The sequence below is a fragment of the Phacochoerus africanus genome, chromosome 1 (genome assembly GCF_016906955.1).
Source record: "Phacochoerus africanus isolate WHEZ1 chromosome 1, ROS_Pafr_v1, whole genome shotgun sequence".
NCBI lineage: Eukaryota > Metazoa > Chordata > Mammalia > Artiodactyla > Suidae > Phacochoerus > Phacochoerus africanus.
In genome coordinates, this window is record NC_062544.1 from 237,884,487 (window position 1) to 237,907,897 (window position 23,411).

Below are 23,411 nucleotides of genomic sequence, written 5' to 3' on the forward strand. Positions count from 1 at the left end.
TTGAAATAATTAGAGGACTGGAGATGCACACATGCTAACACTAAAATGTGTCCAAAAGTCTATTACCTTGGAGTTCTTGTTGTGGCCCAGCTGCAATGAACCCAGGTAGTATCCATGAGGATGCGAGTTTGATCCCTGGCCTTGCTCAGTGGGTTAAGGATCGGCGTTGCCATGAGCTGGGGTATAGGTCGCAGACGCAGCTCGGATGTGGTGTTGCTGTGGCTGTGGCATAGGCCAGCAGCTGCAGGTGATTTGACCCCTAGCCTGGGGACTTCCACATGCCCCACGTGTGGCCATAAAAAGACAAAAAAAAAAGTCATCACCAATATTAAAAGTATCTGCACACTTCTAAACATCTGAACAAAAAATGAGAAATTTTCAGTGTCTCCAAATATCTAAAAATTGCCACTGTATAGATGATACAACATCCAACTGGTGAACAGAATTTTGAAAAATTTAATTCAGATATTTGGTATCATGTATAGAGAATGTAGCATTACCATTATTGTTTAATAGAACTATGACAGATTTTATTTTTCTACATGGTAAAAAATGCAGATTTTAGAGGGAAACTCCATAATTTTTCTTACTACCTAGAATTTATGGAGCCTTATAATTTTTCTACTCAGAGTGTGGACCTTGTACCAGCAAGATCAGCATCACATGGAAGTTTTTTAAAAATGCAGAATCATTTCCACCCCAGACACACTGAAACAGAATCTGTAGTTAAGTGAGATCTCCACGTAACTCTTCTGCATATTAAAGTTTAAGGAACACTGCCTTAAAAGACAAATATCAAAATTCTTCCTTAATTCATCAGAGGATTTTATTTTTTAACTATCCAAGTAGATTTATTACTCCATGCGTTCTATTCTACAGAGCCTATAGGAAATGTAAACTACAGAAAATCATACAATTTTTTTAAAAAATCACCAGAAACAAAACTTGCGCATTTCTATCCTGGGGGCCACGCTCTCAAAGAAGTTAGTTCAGGTGGATAACTCACCCCGCAATGGCAGGGATGGAGGAGAGCAGGTGGATGGGTTTGCCAGGTGTCCTTGGCTCCTCTCCCCAGGAACAGGAGCAGAGGCCCCATCACCAGAGGTGTGACCAGAGTGCTCTTCCAAGCCTTAGTTTTGAGCATGGAAAGAAATATCCTAAGTGGAGCAACGTGAACAAGCAGCAGGATCCTCCTTATAATCCTAGCTGTTGTGTCCCAAAATGGCTCAATAAGTAAGAGGCTGCCTTCCCTAAACACTAGCCCAAACCTCCCCCATCAATTTCACCACATAGCTTCACTCTTTGGGGTCTGAAAGATCTTCCTATGGTCTTCTTAAAATAGGAAGGGTTATGGTGGTTATCAGTTACCAAACCAATGACCAGTGAAAGCACAATAGGGAGTATATGGTAGCTGGGTGTGAGCGAAGGAAATCAGAGCCCCGGAAAGATGTTGACCTCTCCCCATTGCACCTCTGCTAATACCCCAGGGGCCTGGTGTCCAGGACACCAGCTATGGAGACAAGCCCCCTCAGATTCAGATCCAAGCTCTGCCACTTACTATCTGGGGGACCTTAGCCAATTGCTTAATTCCTCTGAGCCTCAACTTCCTCACCTATAAAGCTAATTATGCCTACCTCCAATGCCATTATGAGGGCTGAATGAGATCTTGCTTGTCATCTCCCAAAACAAGGGTTTAATGTTAATGCCCTAACCACTAACTCCCCGAAAGAGCAGTAAAATATTTTCACCTGCTAGGTTTGGAAGAAAAGTGTTTTACCTCACAGTCTCAAATTAAAGGAACAGGAAGTGCTTTAATCAGAAAGCATGTATGGTAGCTTTAATGACAGGGCTTCACCAAAACTGTAGGGGGCATGACGCTGAGCCTGTTAAAGATTACATAACCCTGAAACTGCCAGTCAGCAGAGACCTGAATTCCCCTCTTAGATGTTTTCATCTGTCCTCCTCTCATGGAAAATAGTGGAAATTCAAATTGGTTCAAAAGATGCTAAACCACCAAAAAAATCTTAGTTCACAAGAAATCACAGTAAAATGTCTATAAAGTAAAATTCATAGTAACCTTGAGGCAATTTTAGAAATCAACTAATAGATCCAAGAATCACAGACATTTTAGAAAACATCCCACTGCCCATTTTGACTACATCAGGGAAGGGCCAGGTAGTATCTGGAATTAGGAATGTCCACCTTTCTCACCATTAGAAGTTCAACATCAGGCCAAGAAAGTCAAAAGGTGAGGTCAGCCTCCTGATCTTCCTGTTAACCTGGTGGGGGAAATCAAGAGGCCACCAGATGAAAGTCAACTGAAAGCCAAAGGGAAACGGTTTTCTCAGGAGCAACTCATTGCGGGTCTCAGAAAAAATCAGAAAATCTTCTGTCTGTATAGTGCTCTCTATAGCTCTTCAGCTTCTGAGAGGGCTTCTTTTGCTTTTAGACTTCCTTCAGGACAAAGTCTACAGCTGGACAACTCAATTGTGCCAAGCATGGTCACCACCTCCATGCTGGGAAGGAAAGTGCCAAACATTTAACATTTGTTGTGCACCAATTTCTGGTGCTAACTCATCCCAGACTGTCTCTAAAGCACCTGTACCCTACCCACCTGTGTCTTTAGTCTAAGCAAAATCATCTGATAATAGAAATGGGTGTGGATCATACATTGTATTCTGAAGTCAAAAAGACTTTAAGGGTAGCTGCATGTTCAGATGATCTGTGTGGCTGATCCCTCCTCCAGCGGGAATTGTTGAGGGTAGTCAATAGGCCTTGGAAAATGTTATCTCCTTTTATTGTGTAAACAACCTACTAAGAAAGGAAAAAAAAAAATTCCACCTGGCCAGATAATGTGTTTCTTTAGATGCCAGATATTAAGTGTGGGGATACATATTACCAAGTACTTAAAACTTACATAATAAATGTCATCCTCTGAGATACCCCCACACCCCATGACAGCAAGTTCACTAATCCTCATGGAGAGAGTCTCAACCATTCTACCTAGAAAGGCCCTTTTATTAACACAAAATCCCAGACTGTAATAGATCTAGGGGTCCAGCCAAGTTATCAAATTTCAAGGCTTCCTTCATTCATAAAATGGTCTTGTAATACTGTCTTTAATTTTAAGAGGTAATATATAAGAATTACATGCTGTACAACATTTTGATCTACTTGGATATATTTTTCCATAAAGATATAGTTCTATGACTACCCTTATTAAGAAAGTATATCTCTAAACACATACTCGAACCTCTTGGGAGATTTCTGCCTAGCAGTATCACAGATCTACTTTCCTGGTTAAATGTAAGTTTTTACATTAGATTTAGGACACTTTCATCACCCAGCCTGTCCCCAGCATCTTAGTCTTTCCTGGGCCTTCACGGCAAACATACATGATTCATAGCCATTACCAAACTATAAAAACATCCCGAGTTTTCCCTCCCCCCAAAACTGCCCCCTAATATTTTGCCCCCAAACAAGAATGATCACCCAAATATCAAAAAGTGACTCCAAATTAAGGCATCTAAATACGGGAAAAGAAAGGAAAAAAAGCTTAACATTTAAGAAACTTTTTCATACTAAATATCAAATAATAAAAATATACCTTTGTGTTTGAAGAGTCAAATCATACAGATACGTAAAGGCAAATCAACTGTTTCCAGCTGTAATCAGCGATAATAACCCAAGTACGTGAGAGCATGAGAAAGATGATCAGTTTCCTTTTGAGGTTACATGATAAGCAGCAGCAGTTAAGCAGCCTTTTTCTCTAAGAACCCGGTGTCTGCCCTCGTGGCAAGAGAAGCCAGCCCCTCTCCACGTCCCCCTTTATAGGGATCGCTTTCTGTTCACCCCTCTAAAGAGGATAAGGGCGGGGGAAGCTAAGGACCCGTTTTCTAAGATACAGAATAAGGTCGAGCTCTCATTCGAAAGGGGCTGCGTGGGCACAGAGGAGGAGGGAGGAGGCGTGAAGGGAGCAGAGAGGACTAGGTTCGTGGACTTTTTTTTCTGCACCCTGGAAATTCCCAGGCCAAAAAGGTACCGACCGGAGTCCCGGACATTCCCCTCAATGGCTAGCTCCAAGACCCGGACTGGAACCCAGCAGAGGAATCAGAAGCCAGTCTATGAACAAAAAGGTTTTTGCTAGGGATGCCTTTTTAAAAGGTCTCAATGAACTCACTGCCGGGCATTAGAGTTGCCTCGTGTTTATGGATTCACGCCGTCTCTTTTTCTCTCGCGTTTTCTCTATGGCCCCAAAATGTGTGGGGGTGGGACTAAAGGGGTGCTTTCTACAGCGCAGCTTTTCAAAAATGGCAATCAGAAAGTAGTATCTCTACCACGGCCCTTCATTGACAAAGGACAAATATACACATAAAGCAGTGGTTCTTCAACATACAAGTCATATTGCTTTCATGTGGGGTAGAGTGGGGGTGATTTTAAACAGAGAAGGAACCATTGCACAATACTGAGAGGGTTTCTTCTAGGACATTTGGTTTCACTGTGGCTTCTTTTCCTTTTGGGACACTTTCTTCTGTAATCTCTGTACTGCCTCCTTCCCTAGGCAGTGTTATAATCCAGTTTTATAGTCAGGAAATGTATGGTTCTCCACTAGGAATGGGCATCTAGATACCAGAACATCTTTTTTAAAAAAGAAGCCTGACTTCATTTCCTGAAGACTATTAAAAAGCAAAATACGGAGTTCCTGTCGTGGCTCAGCGGTTAATGAACCCAACTAGCGTCCATGAGGACCCAGGTTAGATCCCTGGCCTTGTTTGGTGGCTTAAGGATCCAGCGTTGCCCTGAGCTGTGGTGAAGGTTGAAGATGTGACCTCCATCACCCCTCATTCCAGAATTCCTAGGTGCTCCTAGCACTCTGCAACTGTGGTCTCACTTCCAAAGAGAAAAAGATCGGGGAAGGGGGTGTGTTGTTTCCCTTGGGTGTTTATTCCCCAGTACTCCCTGGGTAATTGTTATTTCTTTTAACAGGGCCCAGAAACAGAAAACTCTGGCATGGAACACATGGATATAAAGACTTGTAATATACATTCTTGTGAACCACCCTGATGTATCAATCTGAAACTTAATACCCAAAGGTGGGCAGTATCAGTCAATTGGTACTTAATAAAATGATGGTTGTTTAGATGGTAAAAAGGAATCATATTAAAGGAATTCCCATCGTGGCTCTGCAGAAACAAATCCCACCAGGAACCATGAGGTTGAGGGTTCGATCCCTGGCCTCACTCAGTGGGTTGAGGATCCAGCATTGCTGTGAGCTGTGGTATAGGTCATAGATGAGGCTCAGATCTGGTGTTGCTGCGACTGTGGTGTAGGCCAGCAGCTGTAGCTCCAATTAGACCCCTAGCCTGGGAACCTTAACATGCCACGAGTGTGGCCCTAAAAATACAAAAGGCAAAAAAAAAGAACCATACTAGAAACCAAACTTACACCTACTAAAGAAAAGTTTCTCTTCTATAAAATATAATTTGCATAGAAGGGCCTTATTAAGGATTCTCCCTTTCACAAGTAGCATCAAATCAATCATTTGAGTCAAGAATATGAGGAGATGCACTAAGAAGTTAATGCCGTCATTCCAAAATAAAAATCCATATTTTGACCTAATAAAATTATATACAAACTACTATTTTAAGATTTTATTATAGATCTAAATAGCCAACCTATGTAAATAATGACACTATTTAGCTAAACTATTAGGCTTTTACAAATCAAGAAAACTAACATAGGAGTTCCCATCATGGTACAGCGGAAACAAATCCAACTAGGAACCATGAGGTTGCGGCTTAGATTCCTGGCTTCACTCAGTGGGTTAAGGATCTGGAGTTGCCCTGAGCTGTACTGTAGGTCACAGACATGGCTTGGATTCTGCGTTGCTGTGGTGTAGGCTGGCAGTTGTAGCTCCAATTAGACCCCTATCCTGGGAACCTCCATATGCCTCGGGTGTGGCCATATAAAGTCAAAAAAAGAAAAAGAAAAAGAAAACTAACATAGAAAAGTATTTGCATGTTAAATTTAAAAACAGTTATAAATTTCATGTTCTCTGTGATTACAGATTTGTGATTTAAAAAACCTTGAAAATAAACCAAGTTGCTAATGCTCATTTCATTCAAATGACAGAATTATGGATTCTATCCATAAATTTTCTTCATCCAGATTTTAGTTTTTTTTTTTAATTATGATATCCTTTGTAATGGAAAATATATATTTAAAACAAAATATGTTGGTATGCTAATATACACAACTCTGTGGTACTGGTTTAAAATAAACTTTTTGGAAGAAATTAAAATATTGTATCCAATTGTTCTGAGAATGATTTAGGTAATGTTCCAGACTCCACCCTTAGGCAACTTTTTTAACTTCCATACCAGAGTGTAGGAAGACAAATTAGGAGGGACATAGTGAATGAGAATACTTTAAGAAACTGTGTCATCAAATCTTTAGGACATAAAGTCACTAAGTTTCAAAAATAACAGAAATTGGATGAGATCACAATAAATCATTTGCACAAACAAGCAGTGTCACTCCAAAGTCATGGAGAGGCAGTGGAAATTGAAATTCTCCTGAGAAGACATGACTCAGTCTCCTTCAGGGATCCTTGAGAAATGCTCATAAGTTCTTTCATGAAAAAATAAAACCTCTTTACAAAGTCCAAAAAGTTCCAGTTGAAAAGGGCTATGATTCTCACATATCTAGTTCAAATCCAAACTCCAGTTCTTCATCTATAAATATCATCTGGACTATTAGATCATGATCAGAATTAAAAGTTATGAAAAAAAGCTCCTGAAATAATGAATAAACAATAATATTTCCTCAGTTCCATCTTCCCTCTTCCCTTAGTGTTTCTCAAAAATGTAGAATACCACACTTGCATCAGAAGCCTTGGGCATTTGTCATTAAGGTTGATTCCACAATTTCTGAAAGCAGAGCCCCTAATTCTGCATTTTCATCAAATATTCCAAATGATACTCTAAAGCTTAAAGACCATCAAAATTAAGCTACCTGGAGTTACCGTCGTGGCACAGCAGAAATGAATCCGACTAGAAACCATGAGGTTGCAGGTTAGATCCCTGGCCTCGCTCAGTGGGTTGAGGATCCAGCATTGTAGTGAGCTGTGGTAAGGTCATAGACACAGCTCGGATCTGGTGTTGCTGTGGCAGTGGTGTAGGCCTGCAGCTACAGCTCCGATTAGACCCCCAGCATGGGAACCTCCATATGCCACAGGTGCAGCCCTAAAAAACAAGAGACAAAAAATAAAAATAAGCTTCCTTAACATATTTAACACCTTGGTCCACTACAAATCAGAACATAATTTAAAATTATACTTATTTATTTTATAAACTTGCAGGTGGCCCTCAAGATTAGGAAGATCTTAGACTCTCTGTTTTAAGGTAAAAACAAATTATTTGGATCATTCTTCTGAGAATTATTTTTTCATGCTTTCAGCATTGACATATCTAAAACCTCCCCAGTTTCTTCACATCTCCATTTAGGAATAAATAAAAATTAGATTCTACTGTGACTCAAAAAAAGAGTACTTACTAAATGGCCACAAATTAATTTAAACTTATTTAAGATTAATAAGATAAAGCTAGGAGTTACTACTGTGACTCAGCCCAGTTAAGAATCCAACTAATACCCATGAGGATGCCAGTATGATCTCTGGCCTCACTCTGTGGGTTAAAGGATCCAGTGTTGCCATGAGCTGTGGTGTAAGTCGCAGACGCAGCTCGGATCTGGCATTGCTGTGGCCGTGGTGTAGGCTGGTGGCTGTAGCTCCAATTCAACCCCTAGCCTGGGAACTTTCATATGCCACAGGAGCAGCCCTAAAGAAAAAAAAAAAAAAAAAGGCAGGGGGTGGGGGGAGAAGATAAAGACAGTCAAGTAAAATTGATAATTCGATTATTTTAAGATAGCCAACAGGAATAGAACCTTAACTTTCAGGCATGACAGAATGTATGTACCTTATGCTCAAATCAAGTTGTAATAGATTTCAATATCTGAATTTAATTTTAACTAGATTTTAATTTCTAATATGGGTAGGCAATCATATAACAACCAAAGAAGAAACACTCAAAATTGATGGAAATAATTTCCACAGCTTTATAACAAACAATAGCATTCTTTACATAAAAGTCAATTCTTAAAACCCTCAAACTTCAGAACACAAAAATAAATTTCCCTTTATAGATTTCCCCTTTCATGTTCCAAAAGTGGTTTTTCTGTTTTGCTTTCTCAATGGCCACACCCACAGCATATGGAAGTTCCCAGCCCAGGGATTGAATCCTAGCCACAACTGGAGGCCCTAACCCACTGCACTGGGCCAGGGATTGAACCCATGCCTCTGCAGTGACCCAAGCAGCTGCCATTGGATTTTTAATCAATACACCACAGCAGGAATTCCAAAAATGATTAATTGAGAATAGGTATAATCCTGTAAAATTTAGCTAAATCAAATAAGTGAGTCACCCAATGCAAATATCAATTCAATGCACAGATTTTATATGTACTGCTTTCATATTTCCCTTTTGCTTCTTTCCTAGATAAAAGCAGGACACTGTAAATATTCTCATTAGAAAGTTCTGACCAAGGACACTGGCCTTTTCAAGTAATTCAGAAGAAGGTGGATCATCAAGAGAAACTCCTGAGACACAGCAGTCTTCAGTGAGTTACATGGAGCTGGTGACCTTAAGCCTCAGGATTAATTCACACTGCTGAAGATGAACCAACTACGCTATTCATGCAGATGTGCTTAATTTCCTTTATCAGATAAGCTGCAAACAACACTGCACTGCCAACCAAACTTGTCCCTGCCACTTAGGTCAGAACATGTTTCACATGTTTTAGCACAGTAATATCCCCTCCCAGGAGAAGCTACTAGCTTCAGACACACTCATTAGCATCTTTGGTTACAAGGGCAATAAAGTGTATAGATGCTGTTAATAATGGTTCTCCCATGGCTAGGTCAGGATTGGAAAAAATATCCTATAGATAGATATAAATGTAATCTGCATTTTTTTTCTAAGCTCCTTACAAGTCATTATATAAAGTCCAGCTCTTTTTAAAATTTTGTACAATATCAATGGAAGCCATCTCTCCATTGGGCCACCCATAGACTTCCTGTAGTGCCGGTGATAGAGAAGGTCACTGAATATGATTCCTCCAGTCCCCTCCAGGGCAAGCTATGTCTCCAAGGGGCACACAAAGGACAGGAACATGTCCAGTTGGTTCTTCACAATAACTTCATCTGGATGCAGCTTGTGGGGTAGATAGTGGGCCAGGGTCATCTCCCAGGCATCAACGAGATATACTCCAACTCCTGAGAACATCTTCCGAAGGATGGTGTCCAGCTGAAAGTTGTACCAGTCGCTGTTGAAAAGGCTCACCTCAGGTCCCAACTCCTGGGCATTGGCTGTCCGAATGACCACCACGGTTTTAGGGCTTCGATCCAGGAGCTGGACCACGGCTCGACGGATGTTCCTGAGCCTCCGGATATACACTTCCAAGGGGAAGGTGCTGAAATGAGACCATACAGCGATGGCAACCACTGTGTTCTTCCCTCCTACGATGCCATTCAGCTCGTTGGCCACATAACGAAGGTCATTGCTAAAGACAGTCGTGAACCGGATGGGTGGACCGTGGCAGCGGTATTTGAGCAGGATGTTGTGCTTCTGGTCCACCGCAAGGAAGGGACCCACATTCTTGGGACTACCCAAGTTAAATTCCACTAAATCTGAAATAAGGAAAACTCAGATTCATAACAATGTTTAAAAGCAAGTGATATATTTTGATTATTCTTTAGTTAGTGGCTTCAAAGGACAATTTTTAAAATAAAAGTTCAACAACAAAAAGGTGTAATATAAATGTAAAGGAAATACCTACGTCACTTCACCTTGGCTCCCTTGGCTTGAATGGACCTTTATTCTAACATATTTATTATTTCAATCATTCCATAAGCATGACATTACAAGTAACATCATCAGCAATAGATTCTAGACCTATGTCAATACCTCAGAGGCAAAATAACTTCTTTACCTCTTTTGGGCCAAGAAATCTTCCTGTTTGCACTGACTGTTGAATATCTACACAGCAATTCAGCATTTACACATTTTTGTTCTAACAAATATTATTTCTTCCAGAACAAGAACTATAACTTCTACTTTTTTACAAACACATAATAGTAATCAAACACCTCTTTTTACAATAAGCAGAAAAAAAAGCAACCCTGTTTCTTTTTACTTTAATTTCACCTTATAGATGGAAATCCATGTTAATGTCTTAAAGAACTTCTCTTTCCGTCCTACCAAAGACAGCAGCACAAGTCAGAATTCCCTTCTCTTTGTCCCCTTTATCTAAGTTGTGTTTCTAAATCTAGCTCCTCTGAGATCTTCTGAAGATCCCAAGAAATAGTAACTTATTCCCCCTTACTATTCCTAAAAAAAGCTATACAATTCTTCACTCAACATTCACCCCATGAGGAAAGAGGGTGTGTTTGATATCCCTAAATATTCCTATATTGCCTTATACAGACCAGATTAAGTAACTTTCAGCAACTCAATAAATTAACATCTCCTGAGCACCTATTCAGTGCCAGTACCATTGTGCTCTAAGCCAGCAATGCGCAGATGGGTAAGCCACAGCACTCATCCTCTCAAGGAGTGATAGTCATTTCTAAAGAAGTAATATCAAACTATAACTGTCCCATCTTATTTACTCTTAAGGGTTCAAGTTAAGGTTTTGTTTTTTATCCATTCAGTCACAGGCTCCTCTTCCAGATTCTCATATGTAGTTCATTTCATTACTACTTAGCATTTGGCCCCACTTAACTGAATAAAAGCCCAACCCACCAATCTTTCTTTTGATTAAGATGAAGCACCAACTGGGAGTCTGGGGCTAGTAGATGCAAACTATTTATTTAGAATGGATGGGTAATGAAGTCCTATAGCATAGTACAAGAAACTGTGTCCAATCTCTTGGGATAGAACAGGATTGGATATGATATGAGAAAAAGAGTGTATATATACATATATGACTGGGTCACTTTGCTGTGTGGCAGAAATTTGCATAACACTGTAAATCAACTATAATTTTTTAAAAAGGAAAAAAAAAGAAGATCAAGCACTGATACAAGGCTTTACAGGTGAAAATCTGTCTGAAAAGGCTATGGTGGAAAATGATGAAGACACTCAATGTGATCACTGCTATGAAAGGAAATACGGAGCTACATCATTAGAATTTGGGAGTCAAGCAACTACAAGGGGTTCCCTTTGTGACTCAGTGGTAATGAACCAGACTAGTACCATAAGGAGGCAGGTTCAATTCCTGGCCCTGCTCAGTGAGTTAAGGATCTGGCACTGATTGCCATGAGCTGTGGTATAGGTCACAGACGCTGCTCAGTGTTGCTGTGGCTGTGGTGTAAGCTGGCAGCTGCAGCTCCAATTCAACCCCCAGCCTGGGAACTTCCATATGCTGAGGGTGTGGCCCTAAAAAATAAAAAATTAAAATTAAAAAAAAACAAGCCAAACAAAAATGGAATTAACATTCTACCTTTAGGAGGTCATATCTACTTCCTCCTTTCCTCCTAAAAATTAAACTTGAAATTAAATTGATGTAATAAAAGAGCAAAAAGAAAAACATCACACAACAACTTAAACTGTGGGAATTTGCTTTATGAAAGCCATCAAAAACCATTCCCACAGAGCTATTCATCAGCTCTTCCGCTCTGGTCAGGGTCAACAGTTCTGTTGCCCTGGATCCCCCACCACCCCTCACTCCACCCACAGCCCTTCTGGGATCATGGAATGAGAGATGGGCCTGCCATGAGCGGGGTTTTATCTGAATCTGGAGAGCCACCCCAGAGCCCAGCAGTGAGACCAGGAAGCTAAGAAGGCTAGGACTGACCCGACTCCCCCAGCAGGGCCTACGACCAAGGATGGCTCCGTCCGCTGCAAGGATGTTTTAAAACAGACTACCATTTGGCTGCCTCCTTCCAGCTAAATCTATTGTAACCTTGGAGTTGGACCAAACAGAACTAGAAAAAGACAACTGGAAACATTCACTTCTATTTCACAGCCCAGAATGTCAAAAATGACAGATACCTCTGAGGTGACAACATCCAGCTGCCTCACATTTGGAGAAATGAAGCCCTGAGAAGTAGATGATTTGTCCAGGGTCACACAGCTAATCAGCAGTGTGAACTCCAAAGAGCACCCAGAGCTTTCATCAATGAATCACAACCCCACCACTGATGAGAAACTCTCACTCATCTCTCCAGGCTTAGGATACCTCTTGGGCCCTGCAGAGAAGTAACTGCCTCCTCATGTGATGCCTCTCTTTGGGCACTGGACTGGTCTGCCTATTCAAAACTGATTTTGTGTATATAGGAATGAGTTAGGAAACAAAGAGCAAAGTACCCACCTGGAACAAATGTAGTGAGATATTCAAACCATTGTCTGATTGTCGAGTCACCAAATAAATACACCACTTTTCTCTGTAAGCATTCTGTAATGTTGTCAGGGTCATTAAACTGGCGCATTTTAAACTTTCTGGGCCTCCATTGATCTTTATAATAATATCCAGAAGGAAAAGTTCCTAAGCCTTGAGATAGTTCTAGGCTGTTCATTTCTGGGGGGGGAAAAAAAAGATACTCTGAAATTCTCCTCCCACAAACCATATATTTAAAACGTTCCAAGAGGAGATCCCATCGTGGCTCAGTGGTTAACAAACCTGACTAGTATCCATGAGAAGGCAGGTTTGATCCCTGGCCTTGCTCGGTGGGTTAAGGATCTAGCGTTGCCGTGAGCTGTGGTGTAAGTTGCAGACGCGGCTGGGATCCCGAATTGCTATGGCTATGTGGCTACAGCTCTGAGTCAACCCCTGTCCTGGGAATTTCCACATGCCTCGGGTGTGGCCCTAAATAGACAAAAGACTAAATACATACATACATACATACATACTTATATACAAACATTCTAAGAAACACAATTATGTCCCTATGTTTGTTAGCCTGTTGGCTATGGGTAATATTTACTGCCATCATATCTCAAAGAAATCCCAGACTTTCCCCCTCCCACAAAAAGTTCTCCTTTGCACAAAAATAGGAAGATCTGAAATGGGTGTGAGGGTGTTTGTGGACAGAAGGGGAAAAGGGGACATTGAGCATTCCCTCTAATTATGCATGTTTTAATCAAAGCCAAAGATAAAGGCAGGCAAAAACCAAGGAAATATGCAGATCTAAGCATTGTCCAGCATTATCTCAGAACAGGAGAAAAGCTTCTCATCCAAATGTCTATGAGGTAAGTAAGAACTTAAATTCATACTTTACATAAACATAGTAATATTAGTTTACTGTGTTTCAATCTTAAACAGAAAGTTTCAACCCATGGATCCTCCAGTCAAATAGTAACTCATAAAACCACCACTAACTACAGAAAACAAACCAATGACATACAGTCTAAAGAATTACTCCCCATAACACAAAAGGTTTAAAAGTCGTTATGCACAATAAACGATATTAAAATTGCACCAGCAGTGTGTACTCATGCTTGTAGCCTAGCTACACAGGATAACACAAGCCCAGGACACCTTTCCAGAGGGAGAGTCAACGCCCTTCTGCCCCAACACCTCCCTCAGAAAATGCCACTGCGAAAACAGCACGTTTTACATGCTTCACACCAAACAGGGATGCCTAATATTTCTCGCAAGTTTACTGTGTACCAGACACTGTTCTGAGCAATTAAATATATCATCTCATATGATGCTCATGATAACCCTTTAAGGTAGGTCCTATTATTATTCCTACCTTTCAAAATAGTTAAGGAACTGGTCCTCAGCCCTAGAGCTGGTAGGTGGTAAAGCCAGGATCTAATCCATGCAGGTGAGCCCCCAGCCCACGCTCTCAATCACTAGGCTACATCGCCTCTCAAAAAGAGATGCTTGTAGAGACTGACCATTCTCTTTTTGGCTTTTCTCCTGAAAGTGTATATTTATTCATTTCTAACACTTATTCAAATCTACAGTCTTCAAGAAACCACCAGTCATTTTATGTCACTTCCTTACACACCCCAATGTTCAAGCCTTGATCATAATCCAGTAATTCTACAGTCTCACCTGTTAAACTACAATTCAAAATCCAAAAGCTCTTGGACTTCCCGTGTGGCTCACAAAATCCAAAAGGTCACAACTCAGAAATTTAAATTTAACTGAGTCTCCTATTTGTGACTATTTTCAACTTCTTTGACTTCTTGATATTATCTGTATTAGTCAAAATTATTTTGGTTGTACTCCCTTCAAAGACGATCCCCTATTTGACAGACAGTGCATATTTAATGTTTTTTTTCATAGGTATCTGCTAATTCTTTGCAGATTTGGGGTCTAAACTGAAAAGTAAACAGCATTTTGAGAGCTTTTTTGGCATGTTATCAAAATTTATCAAAGAAAAATGGGAGGGGGGTTAGAGTAAGCATTTGTTTGGCTTATTCAAAAACAATTTCTCAACATGTGACCAAGTGTGGTTTTACCATGTCACCACACCTTGCCCGAAGCTCATTATATCAGCACATCAAAGCCACGGAGCACACACCTGCAGCCCAAAGAAAACATTTACTGGAATGGGAATTAAAAGTGATTTTGAAGTTACAATTTTTACCACAGTTAAGACTCAACTATTCCGTGCTAAATAAGTATTATAAAGAAACATGTATATAACACAGGAAACAATTACCATTTCCATTCAAATGTTAATTGTATTTACTACCAGAGTTAAGTCAAGCAAAGCAAATCAATTACTGAACCTGACATTAATTCTTTAAACAGGCAACGTTAGATAACAGCATAGTTTTAAACTGAAATATGTGTACCTACATTGCCCTCTTATGGTCAACTGGGAGAAAACATTCTCTGATTACTAGGATTTTTAAGCAGTCTGAGGTTGTTTAGAAAGTCATTGTTTCTTGGAACTCAGAATACATTTTTACGTAAGATACTTGAGATATGAAAGCCCCTTAAATCCATTATATAACCCTTAACTTACATGTGGAATAAAAATAATTAAAAACAAAAATGAGTCATTACTCAGTTTTATGGTTATCTTGAACACTGATGGTGAAGGAAGTTTACAGAGGTGGTTATAAGAGCAGATATCAAGATTTTTATGCAAAATCAGGAGGGACAGTTTTGATTATTTGTAAGTAAGGTCCCTGCTTCTCTAAAATGTTCTGGCTTCTCTTTAAAAGCCCGCAGCTGGGAGTTCCCATCGTGGCTCAGGGGAAAGGAATCCAACTAGTATCCATGAGGACGTGGGTTTGATTCCTGGCCTTGCTCAGTGGGTTAAGGATCTGGCGTTGCCATGAGCTGTGGTGTAGGTCACAGACACAGCTCAGATCTGCGTGGCTGTGGCATAGGCTGTGGCTGTGGCGTAGGCTGGCAGCTGTAGCTCTGATTCAATCCCTATCCTGGGAACTTCCATATGCCATGGGTTCGGCCCTAAAAAGCAAAATAAATAAATAAAAGCCCACAGCTTACATTTTCCTCCAAAGAACATCATCCCATGTCATCCACCAGCCATAATGAGGGCTATCTGGACCACACATGGAACAAAATGAGAGAGAAAAGGCAGAGATAAGTTTCCCTAAGTGATCTAGAAAGAGCCGGGTGAGGACACCATGTGAATCAAGGGTGGGAGGTATGTGCACATGTGCCAACACAGGTCCCTTAATTTTCTGGCACGGAATTAGGTGGAGAAGAAAGAACAGTAAAAGGCAGCTCAAAGGGGAGGACATGGTTCATGAGGGGAAAGAAAGACGAGATGGAGAAAAACGGCGGCAGACAACTGCCTGACCAGGGAAGGCGAGCACAGGAATGCCTGGGTGCCACCCTAGGGAGACAGGAATGGGGCCAGTACACTGCACTGTCTGGGCATGCCCTCTCACGTGCCACACCACAATTTTAGTGGCTGCAGTTTGAGTTTACCCTTGAATTCCCTCTAGAAAACCTTGGGGATTTAGGAGTTACCCTGCTGGCACAGCAGGTTAAGGATCTGGTGTTGTCACTACAATGGCTCAGGTTCAATCCCTGGCCTCAGAACTTCTACATGTTGTGGGCCCAGCCAAAAAAGAAAAATTGGGGGATTTGATTTTGTTCTTTCTATTTTATTTTATTTGCCTTTTTTTAGGGCCGCCTACATGGCATATGGAGGTTCCCAGGCTAGGGGTCAAATCAGTGCTGCAGGGGCTGGCCTACACCACAGCCACAGCAACACCAGATCCAAACCACATCTGCAACCTATACCACAGCTCATGGCAACGCCAGATCCTTAACCCACTGAGCAAGGCCAGGGATCAAACATGCATCCTCATGGATGCTAGGCAGGTTTGTTTCCACTGAGCCACAACAGGAGCTCATGTTCTTTAAATTTCATTTCCCTAAAAGCTAAGCATTTTACAGAGGAAAGCTAAAAGTGCTATATAAGGTAGAAATAGCTATCAAATAAGAGAATATTGAAAGGGGCCTAGAGAATAGCTAATCCAAATATCTTACAAAGGTGAAGAAAACAGGTCACAGAGTGCGAATGTTATGTGTAGGATATGAGTCCTTTGCTCTTTTAAGTTCACTGGACCTGGACCTTGGTTTCATTATCTATAAAATGGGTAAACTACTAGCCATTGTGAAGGGTTGCTATGAAAATACTGTAATAGTGTGGACGCACATTTTTAACTTACAGTAAGGGGCCATACTTGAAGACTAGAAATATTCTATGTACTCTAAACATTATACATCTTGATCTGGGTGATAGTTAACTTATTAGTTTCCTACCGCTGTGTCAAAAATCACCACAAACCTAATGGTTTAAAAATAAAGGACGTTTATCTTCCCATAGTTCTGCAGGTCGGGAGTCTGGGGTGTGGTATAGCTGGGGACTGTGCTCAGGATCTCACCAGATGTCAGCAGAGCTGTGTTCTTTCCTGAAAGCTCTGGAGAGGCATCTGCTTCCAAGCTCATTCATTAGCTAAATTCAGCTCCTTGTAGTTATAGGACTGAGTTTCTCATTTCCCTGCTGGTCGGCAGCCAGGGAATGCCTCTCAGCTCCTAGAAGCTGCCTACCTTCCTCACCCCATGGCCTCCTGCATCTTTCAGGCCAGCAACAAAGAATCTCCCTCATGTGGAATCTTTCTCACACTTTCTTTCAATGTCTTTCTTTTGAAAGAATCTGGGCCCTGTGATTATGTCCTGGGCTTATGTGATTAGGTCAAATCAACACAGGATAATCTCTTTCTTCAAAGTCAGCTTTGTCATATAATTGAAGGAAAGGGTTTATATAAGGACATGGATCACTGGGAGTAACCTTAGAATCCGGCCTACAAAACTACAAAGCTATGTACAGATATAAAACTCCATCGTACTAAATATATGCTTATGATCTGTGTGCTCTATTGCACATAAGATAGGGTTCAATAGAGAAAAACAGTAAAAAGCTATAAAGATGTTGGTAGTCTATTGCTATTAGATCTAGTCCTGTCCTAAACTTTCAGTAAGCTCCCCCCAAAACATGAACTCTGGTTTAGTTGCTGATGTTAGAAGCTATCAAGACATCAGGCTAATTGTGCGAGGACTGCCATGGAGGTGCTTATGAAAACTTGGGCAGTAATTCTGACACTGGGAAAGCCTGTCAGAGACCAGATGCTTGCCAGTGATGAGCTAGTCTACTCTAATCAAAAGCTGTGTTTCTTTGCTTTTGACTGGAATCATATCCACACAATGGGTAGCAATCTTAAGCAATCCACCAGGATCTAAATATGCATCTTAGAACAATTTTACCTTGTAGGAAAATCAATTAACTAATATATAAATAATGCAATATCATAGGAATAATAAAACCTTCAAAATATAAGATTTATAAGTGTAATAATAAAAGTGGAAAGACTATGAACTTTTCTAAGACCTGAACAAAGAAAATATAAGATGGGCCTGACATATCTTGTGGTGTCAGAAAGGAAGGAAGTGCTCAAAAAAATGAGTTAATTAATTAAAATGATGAAAGCATGTCAAAAGCGCCCAGAAGCCAAACTGGAACAGTTGGAACAACAACTGAATTGAATTATAACTCAAAGAATGAAAGAATCATGGGTCTATATTGATAAATTAAATAAATGGTAAAGAAGGAACAACTCTTCCTTATAGAAAAATTCCAAGTAACAAAGGTATTAGGAATGAGAGGGAGAGAGTAAGCACCATTAGAACACCACAGAAATAACTGCTGCAGGGAGTTCTAGGCATGATGCTCAAGTCAGCAGTTGAGAGTTGAAGCAGAAACAGAATGCTACATAGACTCTGTATTAGTTTCCTGCAGCTGCTGTAACAAATTACCACAAATTTAGTAGCTTAAAACAATACAAATTTATTATTTTATAGTTCTGAAAGCCAGAAGTCCAAAATGAGTATCACTGGGCCAAAACCAAGGTGTCGGCAGAGGCATGCTCTAGCTGAAGGATCTAGTATGGATTCAGTTCCACATTTCTAGCTGAAACAGAAAGACATGTTTTCTAGAGTTGTATTCTTTGACTCACGGCCCCTTTCTCCACTTCTAAAGACAGGATCCCAGCATCTTCAAATCTCTGTTTCTATCTTTACATGGCCTTCTGTCTTCTTATGAACTCTCCCTCTGCCTCCCTCTTAAAAGAACACTTATGATTGTATCTACGGCCCACTCAGATAATCTCTCCTCATCTCAAAACCATTAAGTTAATCATGTATGCAAAGTTTCTTTTGCCGTATAAGGTAACAGTCACAAATGTGAGGGATTAGGATCTGGATATCTTTAGGGGACATTATTCAGCCTACCACAGTCTCAAAGTATCTCCCCAGAACACTGAGTAAATATAGAGTGGAAAACCCAGGCAGACACCACTTCTTTAACCAAGTGATCAAGGTTAACATCATTACTAACATAAACTGACACACAACATCATTTTTGTCCTAGTCTTTCCCAAACTGCATAACCTCATTTCAATCATAAGAAAACATTAGACAAACCCAAATCTAGAAAGATTCTAAAAAAATATCTGACCAATGCTCTTCAAAAGTGTCAAAATCATAGAACAAGAGCCAGGGGATCTGTCACAGAAGGAAGACTGAAGAAATGTGCAACTTGGGAGTTCCCATCCTGGCTCAGCAGAAACGGATCTGACTATCATCCACGGGGACGCAGGTTCAATCTCTGGCCTTGCTCAGTAGGTTAAGGATCTGGCATTGCCATGAGTTGTGGCTATAGGTCACAGACGCAGCTAGGATCCCGCATGGCTGTGGCTGTGGTATAGGCCAGCGGCTATAGCTCTGATCTGACCCCAGCCTGGAAGGGAACCTCCATATGCCACGGGTGTGGCCCCAAAAAGACAAAATAAATAAATAAATAAATAAAAAGAAATGTGCAATTAAATGCAAAGTGAGATCTGCACTGGATCCTGGAACAAAGAAAGGACATGAGTGGAAAAACTGATGCAATCCAAAAAAACTCTGCAGTTTAGATAATCATATTGTACTAACATTAAATTCTTAGGTTTGATAAGTTTCTGTGATTTCTTAATATGTCAAACATTAGGGGAAGTTGGATGAAAGCTATACAGGAACTTTGTACTATAGTTTCACAACTCAAGTCTAAAATTATCTGAGAACAAAACATTTTTAAAAGAGGAAAAGGAATGGAGACAGGGAAGAAGGAATGGAAGGAACAACGTGAGCCCTTCGTTTACGATCTTTAAGTGCCCCCTGCTGGTCACCTGGTCACTAAGGTGAACTTCTTGAAGTTCCCCCAAGCTGGACTTTTCTTTTTTTTTTTTTTTTTTTTTTTTTTTTGCTTTTTAGGGCCACACCTGCAGCATAGGTAAGCCCTCAGTCTAGGGGTTGAATCTGAGCTACAACTGCCAACCCACACCACAGCCACAGCAATGCGGGACCCAAGCCAAGTCTGGGACCTACACCTCAGCTCACAGCCACACCAGATCCCCCACCCACTGAGCCAAGCCAGGGATTGAACCCACATCCTCATGGATACTAATCGGATTGGTTTCCTCTACACCACAACGGGAACTCCCTAGCTGGGAGTTCTTTGACATTAAATAAAGCAATTTCCCTTCTATTTTCTTTCCAATTATCTACCTATCCCGAGATGGTTTTCTCAAAACCAGGCTACTCTGTTCCTACTGATTCATGGTTGCTCTTTTCCTCTAAAAATCCATCAAAAGCCTCACAAGTTACTGAATCTTCTCTCTCAACAGAAGAGTACATCACAAACCCACAACCACTTCCTGGCTGAACCCCAAGACCTGTCAGGTGCAAGTGAATCATCTGAACCTCCTCCTACCGACCATCCCACTGGCCAATCAGGGACATTACAAGGTGGGCAAGTCAGACAACCAGGGCTGTGGAAGAGAAGGACAGATGCAGTAGTGGGATGGGGCCTCCTGCGGTGTCAGACCTAAGTGTGAAGAGTACAGTGCTACTGGGAGGTACCATGTTTACTGACATCTCAGCTGTGGGGTTGAGGGCCAAGCAGACAATAGGGATGTTTTACATTTCTGTCCTCTATAATTAATAACTCACTGGGTTTAAGTAAATCAAATACAGCTCTTCATTAGGAAAAGACTGGGATTTCTTGTGGCACATGACAGTGAAGACCAGAGATACAAACTGGCACTGTCCTGCCTACAGCTGAACCGTATTATTTAGCTCACACAATATTTTAAAAGTTTTTAACTGAATGCCAATGTTGGCTTTTTGGGTTTTTTGGGTTTTTTCTTTTTTTGTCTTTTTAGGGCCACACCCACAGCGTATGGAGGTTCCCAGGCCAGGGGTCGAATTGTAGCTGTAGCCACCAGCCTGCGCCAGAGCCACAGCAATGCCAGATTCAAGCCGCCTCTGCGACCTACACCACAGCTCACGGCAACACTGGATCCTTAACCCACTGAGCGAGGTCAGGAATCGAATCCACATCCTCATGGATACTAGTCAGATTTGTTAACCACTGAGCCACACCAGGAACTCCTAGATACCAATGTTTTGAAATCTGGAGACATCATATCAAAAATTAAGACTTCCAGTTTTTCACGGAAAAAAAATCCACAGATCTGCCCACACTAGGTCTACGTTTCTGCGTGACAACAATGCACGGAACTGAGAGGCTGCCCCCTTTAGAATGTCCCTGCTCTAAGGTTCCTTCCCCACCATTTACACAAGGCATGCACGTGGCCAATACCCACCCTGGTGGATTCCTGCGTGTTACCTACCTGTGGCATTAGCATTTACATCATCCGCCCTGTGGGATATTACATACACACTTTCAACAGCTAAAAGGACCTCGTGTGCCATTTGCACTTGATCTTACCCAAAAGGCCAAGAAGGGATCACCTGCCATCTCCATGAGCCTCTTTAACAATATTCTGCCTTTCTTTCTACAGGTCACTATGAATAATTACATCTATTCCGCAAAAACAAAACACATACATTTACTCTTTTAAACTTCATTCTTTTAATAATATCCTATACTAGTGGATCGAAATCGCCTGGAAGGATTTAAAACTATGCTCAGTAGCAACCAGGGCATATTAAAGGGGGAAAAGGGGTTTTGCAACATTAGTGAAACTGCAGAGCCTCAACACACTTAGCAGGAAAAACAACAAATCATCCAGCTCTCTGCTCTTTACCTTTTATACTCCTGGGAATCACAGTCACCCAGTCAGGTCCACTGGAGTTGATTGGCATTTTGATATTGACACCACTTTAAGAGGAATAAAAAGAGTACAAGCTTAGATTAAGGAACATTTACTTTCCAAAATGCATGTTTATTTGCAGTTTTAAATGGGCAAGATTTCACAGAGCTTTATTAAGATGAAATATTCTTGGTAAATGTTAATCAATACAACTGATAATTAATAAACCAGGTATCTTACAATAAGCAGAATATATGGATATAAAAACTGAGTAAGAATTACATAGGTTCTTAATTTTTCACTGCTTCTTCCTAAGAGTGCAAACTCTAAGAGTTCCTATTGCGGCTCAATGGGCTAAGAACCCAACTAGTATCCATGAGGATGAGGGTTTAATTCCTGGCCTTGCTCAGTGGGTTAAGGATCCATGAGGATGAGGGTTTAATTCCTGGCCTTGCTCAGTGGGTTAAGGATCTGGTACTGCTGCAAGCTGCAGCTTAGGTCACAGGCTGAGATCCAGCATTGCTGTGGCTGTGGCACAGGCCGGCAGCTGCAGCTCCACTTTGACCCCAGCCTGGGAACTTACATGTGCCACAAGTAAGGCCCTTAAAAAAGAGTGCGAACTCCAAAATGACAAATTCTGTTCGAATTACTTGCTTCCCCTTAGACTCAGAGAACGGCCCACACTGATTAGAATGTCTGTTTTGTCACTACTTAGTTTTCAGGCTGCAAGTCTATTGAGCGTTAAATCATACATCAGATTCCTTAGGCCTCGTCCAGAGCTGAATCCTAATTGGGGCCCTCTGTCTCCAGACACATGCTCATGCATGTACCCTGTTCACCATTACAACTCTGTAGCTTCTGTTCTCCTTAATAAGATGGGTAGTCCTGAAAGACAGAGATTGTAGCCCCATTCACCTTTCATCTTTAGCATTTAGCACAGGCCCTGGACTAGCGTCCATACTCAGAAAATATCTGATGGAGGGCTGTGTGAAAAGGTGAGGGAAAAGTATACTGAAAACACAGTGTAACTATTCTGGAAACTAGGTTATAATAACTAGGCTTCTTGCACTTAGGCCAATAACAAACAAAAAATTAAAATGCCAACTTTCTAAACTCAATATGGGAACTTGCAGTCATATTTCATTTCATCAAAAATCAATTCAAAACAGATCTATTCTTAAATAATTCTCAAGTTTCTACTATGTGCCAGGCACTATCCCAACTGCCAGGGATTATAACAGTAACAAAACACACAGCAACTCCTCCATGGCACTGACACTCTAATAAGAGAGACAAAAAACAAGAAAGGAAGGAATGATGGTGGACATATTAGAGAATAATAGCATTTCATGGATGATAAAAGTGACAATTAATAGAGGACATGACTTTAAGAGAACACATATAAACTACTTTCATGAGTTTAGAGCTTCGGGGTAAGAAAAAGAAAACTATCTCTGTCACTTGTCTGTAAAAATGTTTAATCTCAGTCTAATCATGCAGAAACAAAGCAGGAAATCCATACTGGCAACATTCTACAAAAACAGTGACATCAAAGTTGTCAATGTTGTAAAAAAACAAAATAAGCTTAGAGAACTCTCCTGGACTAAAGAAGACTAAAGAAGACAACAAGGAGTTCCCATTGTGACACGGTGGGTTAACGAACTGGCATTGTCTCTGTGGTGGCGCAGGTTTGATCCC

General features: G+C 40.9%; 1 protein-coding gene across 4 annotated transcripts in view; it reads right to left on the reverse strand.

Annotated features, from left to right (window-relative positions):
• Positions 1-8,091: 8,091 nt before the first annotated feature.
• NXPE3 (neurexophilin and PC-esterase domain family member 3) overlaps positions 8,092-23,411 on the reverse strand; it is a 40,188-nt gene continuing 24,868 nt past the window's right edge. For 3 of the 4 annotated variants that reach the window (XM_047793247.1, XM_047793231.1, XM_047793240.1), the window contains 3 exons: positions 21,708-21,781; positions 12,430-12,636; positions 8,092-9,745 (listed from right to left, as the gene is read on the reverse strand). In XM_047793247.1, coding sequence (XP_047649203.1) covers positions 9,195-9,745; positions 12,430-12,636; positions 21,708-21,781 — 832 coding nt within the window. In that variant the 3' untranslated portion in view covers positions 8,092-9,194. The remainder of the gene's footprint in view (positions 9,746-12,429; positions 12,637-21,707; positions 21,782-23,411) is intronic. The other variant, XM_047793253.1, reaches the window with a different exon arrangement.